At 39.4% G+C, this 13,337-nt stretch overlaps 1 protein-coding gene across 2 annotated transcripts in view; it reads left to right on the plus strand.

The window, feature by feature from the left end:
* ctnna2 (catenin (cadherin-associated protein), alpha 2) overlaps positions 1–13,337 on the plus strand; it is a 303,521-nt gene that overhangs the window by 206,230 nt on the left and 83,954 nt on the right. For both annotated transcript variants that reach the window (XM_075462955.1, XM_075462956.1), the window contains one exon: positions 4,031–4,111. In XM_075462955.1, the coding sequence (XP_075319070.1) occupies positions 4,031–4,111 (81 nt within the window). The remainder of the gene's footprint in view (positions 1–4,030; positions 4,112–13,337) is intronic.

A 13,337-nucleotide genomic window follows, 5' to 3' on the forward strand; every position in this document is an offset into this window, starting at 1 on the left:
GAAATGCAGTGAAGCAGATTGTTCTGCGGTGCACCAGCAAATTACACACCTACTGTGGGAGTACCTGAGAGAATAAGCACGCTCGCAGCCCGGCAGCACACACCATCCACCAGCCGTCTCCTGAGTGGGCAAGAGTAACTCCACTTCCACTGCCTCCATTACCCCACACAAGACATGCCGATAGTCGGGCACCTTCTTATGTCTTCCTCCCCCCAACAGAGAGTGAATGAGTGCACACCAGGGGGGTGGAAAATAATGGATGAGGGACAGTTGGGAACATCGTCTGTGAGGCACCATGGGGAATCATGTTTACCAGAAAACCAAACGTGCACATTCCATTATGAGGCAGTCAAAAACTAAGCAATCAATGATGCTGCGTGGGAGACAATTAAATCAACCGCCAGCCGAGTTGTCGAGTTGGCAATGGCTGTGAATCGGAGAACACAGTTGCTTGCGCAAAAAATAACACACGTGGATTAGAGCACAGGAAAGTCGAATAGATTTCCAGATAAATGGAGTAGACATAAATGCAACAAGGTGAGTCAGTTTCCCAAAAAGTAGTGCACACACGAATCGGAGATATCATCTCGGACCCATTCAAGCTGAATGTGAACACAACACATTGACTAATCCATGATTCATCACTGTGGATGGTTTTGCATGTAAAGTTTGTAACGGGATTCATGCGTAGTGTTTTTAATTGGGTGCTTTATGCTTTGCGGAATACCCAACATGAGCAATGCATCACCCCATCCTTAATGACGATGACTTATCAAAAAAGAGGCGTAATTTCAGTTAAAGGCAGCTTTTCTTTTTCTTTTTTTATTTAATCGTAGTCCTTTTAATTTACTGTCAAAATGATACACCACTGATTTCAAAGATTTGATATAACACACAAAAAAAGCTACGATGGTCACAAGAATGGATACACACCCAATTACTGCTTAGTGCGTGCTAAAAATATCAGTTCCAGGGTTTTGTCCCTTTAGCCTGAAATGGCCGTGCTGTTTTAATCTCCTTAACTCAGATTAAGGAGTTTGGAGAAATAAAACAGCTGGGATTTGCATTTCTGAAAATAATAATTGCCAAATAAATATGCTTTATGTGGTTTATCGGTGTGCTTGTTTGTTGCACGCAAGTGTCCTCAGAAACAAAGACAAAAATTCAATATAGGTACCTTTTTTTTAAAAAAAAAAAGATATTCTAGCTGGTAAGCATCTGTAATCTCCTGTGTCCCTCTGGAGCCTTAATGACACATTAGGCTCTGGACAACATAACGTCTAATGCTGACATGTCCTCTACTTTGGCATAAGAATGTGCAAAAAAAACCAAAAAAAAAACATCAAAGCGTGAGTGCTGGATGAGTAGTGCATTATGGAAGGTAACTAGATGATATCTCCATTTCCTTCCCTACTCTCATGTAAATTAACAGCGGGCTAAAAGGCTTTATCAGGATATATCAGAATTACACTTGCAAATATATCAAATCCTCATGCGCATCGCCCAGTGGTCAATTTTGGGATTGGTGGTATTTCTTATGCCGAATATGGCACTGAATGTCAAACAGATTCCTGTTTCCATGTCAGTTTTCTTCCTTTTGGTTTGGTGCCTTGCTTAACAGAAAATGACTGCATTGTTTGATGGCCATTAGAAGAGGGACTGACTAACTAGTGTGAGCTTGGAAACAAATTACTCATTCATACTGTAATGTTTAACATCCATGTGAGTGAAAATGCCACATGAGCATTGGCCAAGGGCAAAGCGGCAATACAATGGACCGAAAAGCGAATCATATTCCTCTTTTATAGCTGTAGGCTCTTTTCAATGAGCCGTCCCTTCACGTCGGTGACCTTGCATACATTTGTATTCCCCACAGCACATATCCACTTTGAAACGCATGTTGAGCATTAAGTGTGACAAATCGGAAATGAGGGAAAATACTAAAATCTTACGGTTGGTTGTCCCCAAACTGGCTTCTTCCTGAAGTCTTTTATAGAGCACAACAGGAGAAAACAAAGTGGCTTTTGGACAAGTTGCTTTTAAATTAAAAGATATGGTGTCTTCTTTCCGATAGGTGCGCTGTATATGGCAGTAAAGAAGCCGCTAGAGCTCACGACCTTTCCTAAACAAGCCAATACAGAAGTGATCCCCTCTACTTCTCTCTTTCTGTTGCTCCATTTTTGATAGCAGGTATATCCATAACAAATGAAAAAAGCTGATATTTTACAAAGCCAATGAGGCACCCAAAGTGACAATCGGCATGAGTTCACCATGAGGTGCGTGTTTAATGTGGGCTCACTTAGTTCTATGGGACACATGGATACACTGCATTCTGTTCCACTCAATTATAGAAAGGGCAAAACAATAGTGCAGTAACACTGAGATAAGCAACCACATTTGGTGTGTCATTAAACAGGATAAAGACCAAACAGCTCTTTTACTCAAGCCCCGAGTGGTCAGTGCATTCCAGGAAACCCTTACTCGAGGCTGACTTGGATGAATGGGGATTCTGTGTCATCAGGTGGATGGTTTTTTTTTTCCACAAAAGCTGATCAGCACTTTGGTTGCTCGCCTTCATGCTATACAGAACAGTCACATGGTTGCCCGGCAACAATACAAATAATTGCTTCGTCAGAGGGCGGCTTTGTTTTACAGTCTGGTGATCATGCTAGTACACTTTTTTTTGTTTTTGTTTTTCCCCCATTGTGAATATATTCTAGTGGAAGGAACTGCAGCTATGTGAAGAGACTTTAGTTGCCTGATCATTTCTGTTACAGTGTTTGGACACAGCATGAATCATACTCTCTGGAAACAGAGCAGGTTTCAGAAGAGGGCTGAGACACACTTTGTCATTTGCTAGCTGTCAAAATAGGGGGACGTAGCAATTAACACGAGTGATTATTTATAGACATTCATTCAGTGTGGCAGCATTTGACTCGACGCTGATTGAGAGAATCTTCGGGAGAATAACCAACAGAACAGTAACCGTAACTCACATTTCACCTTTAAGCAGTATACTCTTAAGCTTTACGCTCGAATGCTGAATTATGGCTCATTAACTTTGTTACCTTTGTTTTTTTTAAGCCTCAAACTGTTGTGGGCTCCTGATCCCTCAGATGTTGTGTTCTCACATGTTTTGGGCAGCTGTTTGGTGCCGTGTAAAAGCATAATGTTTAAAGTAGTGACTTTAATTTATTTAAAATTTATGCTACTCCCTGGTTTTGCAAGTTTCCATTAGCCAAGATACACTCCTCATTTTTTAATGAGAGGACAGTGCTGCACTGCGCGAGGCCCGAGGCAGAAATGGTCGCTGGAACACACTGACACAGTCTTTCTAATTTCCAGGCCAAGCAGACATTACCAATCAGATACTAAAATTGGAAATCTAATAACTTCACTGAGCTAAACCAGTATGGTTTGTTAATGATAAACGGGGGCCTGTAGCTTAAAGTGGAGGCTCCTTTTGTCAGGCTTTTCATTGAATTGATTGGAAATGATTTTTTTTCTATGAAAGATCCTGTCACAGTGACAGTTTGGTGACTCCTGCTGGTTTGGTTTCTCTGCTTGTTTACTGGAGAAAGGGAAACCTGGAACATTGAGAAGCTCCCAACTGTCAAGTGAAAAGAAGCAGCTTGTGACTCTGTGTGCATCAGGTGAACCATGTGGTAGTCTGCACCCTCCTAAAGCCATCAGTAGGAGTTGGCGTTGACAGGAAGTGCAGCACAAAGGGGAATTGGCGACAACTAAATTGATACTTGGCTGATTGTCTGGTTGCTATGTAACATTGCAGTTTCAGTCATGTTTTTCTCAAACCAAGAAACACAGTAATTTTAGCACTGTTCCAAGACAAAAATGCACTTTTATTTTTAGTAATCTGCCTTGAAAACAGTGTCCATATTAAGTCCCTTAAAAGAATACCAGCTATGACATGTCTGATGTACAGTGAAACAAAGAAAGAAAAACATAACTGTAAGATTGTTGTCGTCTGTACTGCAAGTGCATTAACAAGGTATTTTGTTCCTTTTCACAGACTGGCAGAAAAGAGAAAGGTGACCCCCTGAACTCAGCCATTGACAAAATGACCAAAAAGACGAGGGATCTGCGCAGACAGGTGAGTTCATGCTTTCATGGCACTGCATCTCCATCTTCTTCTACTGACGGCCTTTTATGTACCTCTTTGAAATGAGGGTACAACTTCAGCACTGCAGGCTAAGAGGCCTATATATTTTTCTCTGCTGCAAGCAAACGGTCCAAACTTATGGATATTTCACATGGTAGATAATGTGTTTTTGACACACGAAGGCGGCTGGCTGAGCCTCAATGCCACCAACGAGGCCGAGCAGTGTTGTAGGGTTCGCTGAGGTCCATTTGAGACCGCTCCAGGTGCTCCTACACAAATGCCTTGTTCTTATCTCCTGCTCTTCTTTCAACCAACGATCTTCAGAGCCATGTCTTATGCGCTTGTAGCAAAACACATTCAACCAAAATTGTCGGGTACCTTTAAAGCATTCAGAGATCTTGATCCTAGCTTTAATTTTAATTCTTAAAACTATTAAACTTGTATCATGCTGCAGAAAAAAAAAAAATCCAGATCCCTAAAGCTATGCCCTCAGGTAGTGAGGCTTCGATGATTTGTCTCGTGATGCATGACGTTAGAACACCTAAGAAATATCGATGCATTTCTCATCACTTCGCCTAAAACGAGAATAATCTGGCTTTTCACTGCTGGATTGTGCTGGTTATGATAAAAATGCTGACACCTTACTTGAAGAATAGAGGACACTTAATGAGTGTGCATAGTTGTTTGATCATCCAACCTCTTTCATGTCTCATAAATGAAAACACAACTTCTCACGACTGGTATTACCCATCTGCTGGTCAAAACCGAAGCACATTTCAGTCGATAGTTGGGATGTCTGACTAGTTTTTTCCCCCTCAAAACAACAACAGCCGCCTTTCATCGCGCGATGTAAGCGGTCTACCTGTACAGAGATGTCGGAGTCCTCTCTAACCTCCAGAAGTCTGCGAGATGTCTTGTGCTCTCCTGTTGGTGCATTTGGTGGAGCTGTCAGACAGGCTGGCAGGCAGTGTTCACTCTGACATGATGTTCTATTGAGTCAGGGGTTGGCTTGACAGAATGGGCGTTGTGTTTAGGCTTTGCTTTAAGATGGGAGGGCAAAGTCGTAGCACACTCTCAGGCATCCCATTGAGTTGTGATACTGTAATTATGTCAACAACTTGCGCGTTGAGTTTAGCAAGTCAGTGGCACCGTGTAGAGACTCGTGACCCTCCTGAGGGGAGGAGTAGAGTTGTGCATTTGAGAATTTCAGTCTCCGACATCTTTATTTTGAAAAGCAGGGATTAAATATTAGAGCAGACAAGAACAACAACAGATGACAGACAGCATTTGTGAAATGGGAGTAGGTAAGACCAGGCAAGCCTTACGACAACACCGCCAGAGACATGCAGCGTTGTTTTCTCTGTCATGCTGATGTGTACACATATGAGACAATACTAAGCTGTCTGTTATCCAGGACGAATTCAGCAGATGTGAAACACGGTTTGCAACCCCCCCCCCCCTTCTCTATCTTTTAGAAGAAGATAAATAAATGAGGCCGTGCCATCAAATCTGGGGGAGGAAACACATCCCGACATTTACATCACACAAATATTGAGAGAATGTTGGATATCCAACATGGCATTGAGAGAATTTTTTTGCATTAAAAAAAGAAAACTGACAGGTATGCAAATAGGACATGGCAACCTCCTATTCCTGCCTCCGTCCACAATAATAGCACAGCTGCTGTTAAGTCATAATACATGTTAATTATCTGCATCGTCTTACATAAGACCTTCTATCTTCACAAAAAGGGATAGTTAAACCAAAGCCCCTTCGAGTCATCATTTTACGGTGTTTAGACTCACACAGTAGTAGGTAACTGCTTGACAATGTCCCTTGAAATTAGCAACACATTGAAATGAGCATAAGCTCTCCCCACCCTCCCAAACGACAAGAAGTCGACAGTGCGACCACGAAAAACTGTATGAATGGATGAAATGCTCTTACCAAGCAAGACTACATTAAGACTAAAGGCTTTTCTAAGGCCTCATCTCCATAAGTCAGTGCCCCTAAAGACTCACCAGTCTTTAAACAGCAGGTGACCCTCTGCTTCCCTGCTGTACCGCTGGAACTTCTTTCATACTTATCATCTGGTTCAGCAGGATGCAGGCATTAACTCTGATGATTGACTTTTTAAACTATTTATTATTATTTTATTTATTTATTGATTTATTTTTAGAGTAAGAGGGATATTCCACTAAATACACCTAATGGTGTAACTACTGTATTTACATTACAAAAAGTAAGAAAAATGCAGAAACAGTGCAGGATAAAAAAAAACCTTACTGGTTCCTTAGGAACCAGAAGGTAAAGCAGCAGCCATATGCCACTGGCTAAATGCATGTGATAAACTGATCGACAGCAGGTGTCAGCACCTCTATGAAGCAGAGGTTTTAGCCGTTTGGAACGCAAGGAGGAAAGACATCCGCAATGATACTAGAAGCAATTGTTGCTGCCGTTTAATCTGGGAAGGGTTATGAGGCCATGCCCAGCTATTTTAAATCCATCATACTACAGTAGCATAGATCATTCACAGGTTGAAAACATTCAAGACAGCTGTCAATCTTACCAGGAGTGGACGTTCTAGCAAGTCCACCACAAATTTAGACTGAAATCCACAGAGAGAATGGGGGGAAAAAAAGGTTCAGCCTCTACAAGCCTCAGTTAGCATATGAAATGTTAAAATTTGTGGCAGTAGAATTAAAAAAGACTGAATAAGTCCAGCTTTTTTGGAAGGGTTGTCAGGAAAATAAAAACAAAAGACAAACAACTCCTTTCTCTCAAAAGAACATGGCAGCACAGCTTGGGTTTACTTGTTGCGTTGTCTGTACAAACCACAGGACTTCTGGAATAATGTTCTCTGAATAGACGAGACCAAAGTGCAGATGTTTGGCCATGAAACACCACCCCACGCTTGGTGAAAACAAACACAACATATCAGCACAATCTAGGTACGCACTAATTGTGATAGTCTAGCCGAAGAGGCAATGGTGATTTTCTCGCTTTCTTTCTTTCTTTTTTTTTTTTTATCTCAACACCAGGGAACAATGCGGTATCCATTCTGAAAAATAGCATCTGCGTTTGAGCCTCGCCTTAGAATTCGAAAAAGATGTAATCAAACGTGCCCCTGAAAATGAAATGTTTCCCAAAGTGATTAACATGAAGACCATTGTGCAAAAGCTTTTGAGAGTTTTAGATAATGAGCCATTACACAGGGGGGTCTTACAGGCCCAAATTCATGCTTAACTCATAAATAATCTTTGCTTATACAATACAGAATTTCATTTGGAATTACAATTGAGATGCACCAGTGACCAGAACAATATATAGATCTGCCATGGCTTTATGTACCACAGTGATGTGATCTAAGGCTGTAGAAGGCAGAATGGTGGTGGGTAAAAGTACCCTTTACATTAACTGTAACCAAGGCCTTTTCCTGAAACTGAAACAAGCTTGGCTTTACTTGCCAAGTCTTAAGTCTAGAGTTATTAAATAGTAATTAACTCTATAACCACATATAGGTGTGTAGTGTATGGAATCAGGATTCCTTACAACCTTTTATTCATTGTAATGGTAAGGATGTCATGTTGTCATACTGTATTTTTGTGACCGGTGTAAATTTAAAGGTCAAATGTAGAAAGTACCAGATGTCTACACCTCATGTCCACAGAACAGAAATGGAGCTAACAAAAAAAAAAATGCTAACTCTTTAGCGCACAACAGACCTTTAGAGCACAGACCTTGTGTTCTTAGAATTGGGCTTATAATGTTTGTTTGTCCCCCCCAGTTAGAAATAAAAGTTCAACAAAAAGAAGAGCCTTTCCCTTCTGAGAGGAAATGTAACACCATAGCACATTTAAATATATTCACAATTTAACATGACATCAACTGAGCTTCAACCTTGAGCTGTCTTATAAGATTAGAGAAATAAAATGTCAACGCGAACTAATGAGTAAACCTAGCATTCTGTAGCACATTAATTAGCCCATCAACTCAAGCTTGAAAATTAGCAATCCAAGCTGGCAGTTGTTCATTTTTACAGCTCAACTTATTCATAAACACAATAAACCAAGAGAACTTCATGTTGAATACATTTACTTCATTGTGATGACTAATTCAATGTTCCACAACAACTTTAAATTGCAAATAATTTTTAAAAGAATAAATCAATGCTTAGTCATGTTACTGTGCAAAAAAAAATATGTTCTTTAGAATATAACAAAACAGATTCTGCTTTCTCCAATCACCAATAATGTTCTTGAGCTTCATCCAGTTCCATCTATCATCTCTCTAAATTAGAGTTTATCCAGTCGGTCTTCATTAGTGTTCTGCATAAAAGCATTAATATGCACTTGAATTAAGGCCCTACTTACTTAATGTATGAGTAGATGACAAGGTGCCCGTTTTACTTGAGTCTCGTTTATGAATATGAGGTGATTTTTTATTTTTTTGTATTCAGAAGTCTTGCTAAATATGCTCCAACTTAGCAGATTATAAAAAATAAATATATCTTCCTATAGCTTCTGTAGAAGCCATAAAATGGCAGCTATTGTCCCTTTCAAGAAGACTGACATTGAGTAAAAAAAAACTGATATAAAAGAGAACCGGAGGCTGGTAAAGTTGTGGGCAGAAAAATGAGTCCATCATGGAAGTGCCATGTATTTCTGTCCCTTAAATGACTGTTTTGAATGCTGTCTCCAAAAAATAAGTTATTCCCCATCACCCCCCATGCTAACATATTCAGCTTTGTAGCAGAAAACAACTTGTATAATTTCCCTATACTCTGTCCCTGTGTTGCTATACCTTATTTGGATAACTTAACACTTTATTCGTTAAGGAGGGGCCATAGTGGAAGTAGGACAGAAGAAGTTGGGCACAAGAAGATGGCATAAAATTGTTTTGGTCCAATAAAATTAAAACTAATGTTTAAGCCTGTGAACTGTGACATACGTTGCACCATATAAATGTATTTCCTTTTTTCCTTGTTTTAAAATTTTATTAATTCATTTATTTTTCATTAATTAGTATTCACCACATGTCAAACCCGACAAAGCGGTTTGAAATGAGCCATGTGTTGTACCCCCTGTCATCTTGTCTGTAATGAATGTATCTGTCAAATGATCTCTTTGGGCCACGTTTTGACTGATGGCTGATTCCAGGAGTCCCTGCAGCACAACTGCCTCACATGTTTCTTTTGTCTCTTTCCCTCGCTCTCTCTCTGCTTTGGGATGTTGAAATCATTTCCATTTCTGCCATTAGTTTGTTGATTACCACAGCTGTTTTCCATTGTGGAGGGTTTTGTGTTGAGGAGAAACAGCTGCCGCGAATCTTGTCATTTGTAACTCTTTGTTCAGACTGACAATTCTAAGCTAATTTTCAATCTTTTTCATCTTTATATCCAAAATGTTTTAAGGCTAGGAATTGACGTTTCATAAACTATCTAATAAAATAGTCCATTTTTTTCTCAGAGAATAGGATAATACACAGCAATTCATGAAGCATTGTGTATTGATAGCCGCACAAGCACACATGCGCATATATGATTTTGCTTGCGGATAACATCACCTGTCGATCATTTGGAATTAGATTCTGTATATTTTTGGCAGAATCAGTGTGAGTATTTTTTTGGTATTTCAATAGCCAGAGCACACAAGAGGTTGTATTTACCTCAATTTGAATGAATTTAACTGGGGGAGAGGACTCCGCCAAGGCTGGCTGATATTCGTAAACAGGACTTTAAGGCGCGGTCAGACAGAGGATGCCTGGTTTGGGAACCTCAGGTTTAAATCTCAGCTTTTTGTAAATGATGTAGTTCTGTTGGCCTCTTTCCTTCCTTCACTCTATACTGGAGTGGTTTGCGGTTGGGTGTTAAGCAGCTGGGATGAAATTCAGCCCCTCCATTTATGAGACCATGGTTCTCATCCAAAGGGTGGATTGGTCCTTCCTTGCCAGGGATCGGGCTTGGCCTCAGGTGGAGGAGTTTAACTATCTTGAGAATCTTGTTCATGAGTGATGACAGTTTGGAGCAGCAGATGGACCGACAGATTGAGGCTGTGTCAACAGGGTGTTGCACAGGTTGGCTTTTGAATTACTTGTTGATCTTTGTTCCAATCGATTGTCACGAGATTTGAGTTGTTAAGTATTTATCTATTTATGTATCTATTGCACAGACTGTTGCTCTTGCTGCTTATGCTGCGGTTGCTCTTGACATTTTGATAGGAAACTTTGCTACACTGACTCAAAGGTATCCGCTGTAGAGTGTTCTGAATCTCAAGTGAGACGTAACAAAAAATCAGTACAACTGTAAGTATGAAGGAATCCACCGCAGTGTTTTCTTTCAAATTCAGAACGATGTTTTTCCATAATGGTAAAACTTTGTTGATCCGTAAACAAGTCAGTTTGTGTAAGACTCTCATAATAATCATAATTCGCTTCTTTTTAATAAAAAAAAAATCCTTTTAAAGCTAATGCAATTCTTTTTTATGATTCACACACTTATGACAGTGGATGTTTGCAGTAGTTTCCCTTCAGGCACTTGCTTTTTGCTACAAAACAGGTTTCTACAGAGTACAAATATTCCTCTCATTGCGATGCAAATGTGCAGAATTAATGCTAATCTCATCTTTTAAGATGACCTAGACTACCCACGCATAACTGAGCCACACAAGTATTTAACTGTCAGGTTTTGTTAAACTTATGCATCATTTTAAGGATTCCATAGAGCTTTTTCTTTGACATTTCAGGAGCAGCTAGAATTTGAGCTGTTTTTTTTCCTCTGAATGATACATCATTTCTCACAATTATCGGATTGAAAAGCTATTAATAGCTACTAATCTGGTTTTGTAATGGGGATTTTTTTATTATAATTAAATAAAATACATGGATAATTTAAGTAATATAGACGTGAAAGAAAAAAATAAATCAAATTAATCACTCAAGGGTCCACTCTGATGTGAGTAAGCTTTGTTCATGCAGTACACAAATATTGTAGTTATGTCCTTTAAAGATATGTTAATGCATACAGTATTCATTTCCTCGCTTTAATGGCCATTTCTGGGAGCATAGCTGATCCATCAGACACACGTTGTTAGAGAACTGACAACCGCAGCAGAACTTTCTCTGAAATGGTTGAAGCTCTTACCATATATTATAATGGCATTCTCCCCAGTTTTGATTCCCCACTGGGAGACTTACCTCTCTCCTGCCTTGCTTCCAGTCCATACGATGGAATCAAGTTGTATCCTTTTAAAAGATGACATGATCTTTCACATGCCTCAATTCTGTTAAAACCTTTTAAGTAGACACATATTCATCTGGCTCTAGATGATCATACAGACCATCAAATGATACATGATTCTTCAATCACATCATGCCTAAATTATTGATTTTTTTCCTATGATGGTATACCTGCTTGTGGTCATCTACAAAGGCAAATTGAATTTGGTTTCACTCCCAGTACATCAGATACTGCCTGTTTGTCAGGTCCCCACTGACTCGCATCACAATGGCGCTACTTGCTGTCCTTTTTGGAAAGGTGCAAAGTTGAGCAGATGTCTGTGCCTGATAATAACTTTTTTTTTTTTTTAAATGCTAAATAACTAGTGTGACCAAAATGGAAATGAACAATTGCATGCATCACAGAGGATGCGAATGTTGATCTTCAAGGTGAAAAAACTAAAGTTTTCTACTTATTGGTTCATCGCCCTTCATCAAACCCTTTTTTAAAACAAACAAACCGACCGGGATCTCCCTTTAACTCCCTGAGAAACAGGTTGGCAGGTACGAAAGGTCCTAGCCCGATGCATGAATATGTTCCATTTAACCATGGACATAAACTAAAGGTCAGGCCTGAGTACAAATTGATTTTCTAATTCACCCTACATTAAAAGGTGCTCAGTGGGTTTGCAGATCTATTTAGGATTTTTCTTTGAGCTAATGAGATGATCAAGCTAGTCTTACGTGGTAGCTCCACCAATGTGTATGTAATGGTGCATTGGAAATAAACAGCACAGCTCTTTACTGTCCATATTGTTGTGGCTTTTTACAGTAGAGTGCATTTTTGAAGCAACTTTCTATACATCTAACTGTGCGCTGCTCTTATCAGCCTACGCATTTCTTCCCATTATACCCGTAGCATTCCAGAGCAATAAAGTGTGTGACTATGAAGTGGAACTATAATGCCAGCACCCATTATGTTCCTCAATGAGTCAAAAAAATATTTATATGTAAAACAAAAATGTATTGCTTTCAGAGCCAGAGCCACTATAAACAGCTCGAGTATAGAGACAAATAGCTTCCTCACTAACTTGCAAGCAGAGCTTCTTCTATTTCCTTTAAGTGTTAGTAAGATACAGAGGGAGTGTTAGAGGAGAGGCGGTGGGAGTGGAGCATGGATGGAGGGGAGATCTGAAATATTGAAGATGGATTTTTGTGGGAGCGGTGTGTGGGCATTAGAATGCTGATGGTGCAAGAGAGACTGCAACTTGGGAAATCAGTCGTCTGTATCATTTTTCCACTCAAATCCACCATCAGAATCTGTTTCACTGTGGGGCATTTGCGATTATCCCAGCGTGCTTTTACACACACATCATGCATATGCAGCTATGGCGTATTAATTAATTGTAGTTCCACAGTATCATGAATAACAATTTGACACTTACAGCAATATTTCTTTTCTGTTACTTTTACAAAAAGATTCTCTTAAGTCTACTTTCTTTCTTTTCTTTTTTTCAGTGCTGGTTATTATAATCTTGACACTCTGAGAGAAAATGGGCCTCCTTTGCTAATACTTAAAAAAATAAAAAATAAAAAAATAAATAAATCCAACAAAAATAGTATCCACACAAGTTGAGAGCAAACTGCCTTTTTTACTCAGTGATTTATTTATTTATTTTTTTTATATAGTTACAAGAAAGAATAAGGCATTCAAATCTAAAATGAGTTCAAACAAACTGAAGGAGACTGAGTGGAAACTAGACACCGTGTCACTGAATGATCCTCAATATCAAAATAAAATAAAATGATTAAATGTTACAAGTCTCAATGAGATACGAACTCTCTCTCCTATCGCATCATGGGATGCAGGCGGTCAGCTGAGGTAAACTCGTGGTGTAATCAGGTCAGAACACGATGGAAAAGAGAAATCCATTAAGAACTAGCTTTGGAATGTAATATTTATAGAGAAACATATAGAGTAAAGTAATGATATTTTCTTCAA

Source organism: Odontesthes bonariensis, chromosome 4 (genome assembly GCF_027942865.1).
Source record: "Odontesthes bonariensis isolate fOdoBon6 chromosome 4, fOdoBon6.hap1, whole genome shotgun sequence".
Classification (NCBI taxonomy): Eukaryota; Metazoa; Chordata; class Actinopteri; order Atheriniformes; family Atherinopsidae; genus Odontesthes; species Odontesthes bonariensis.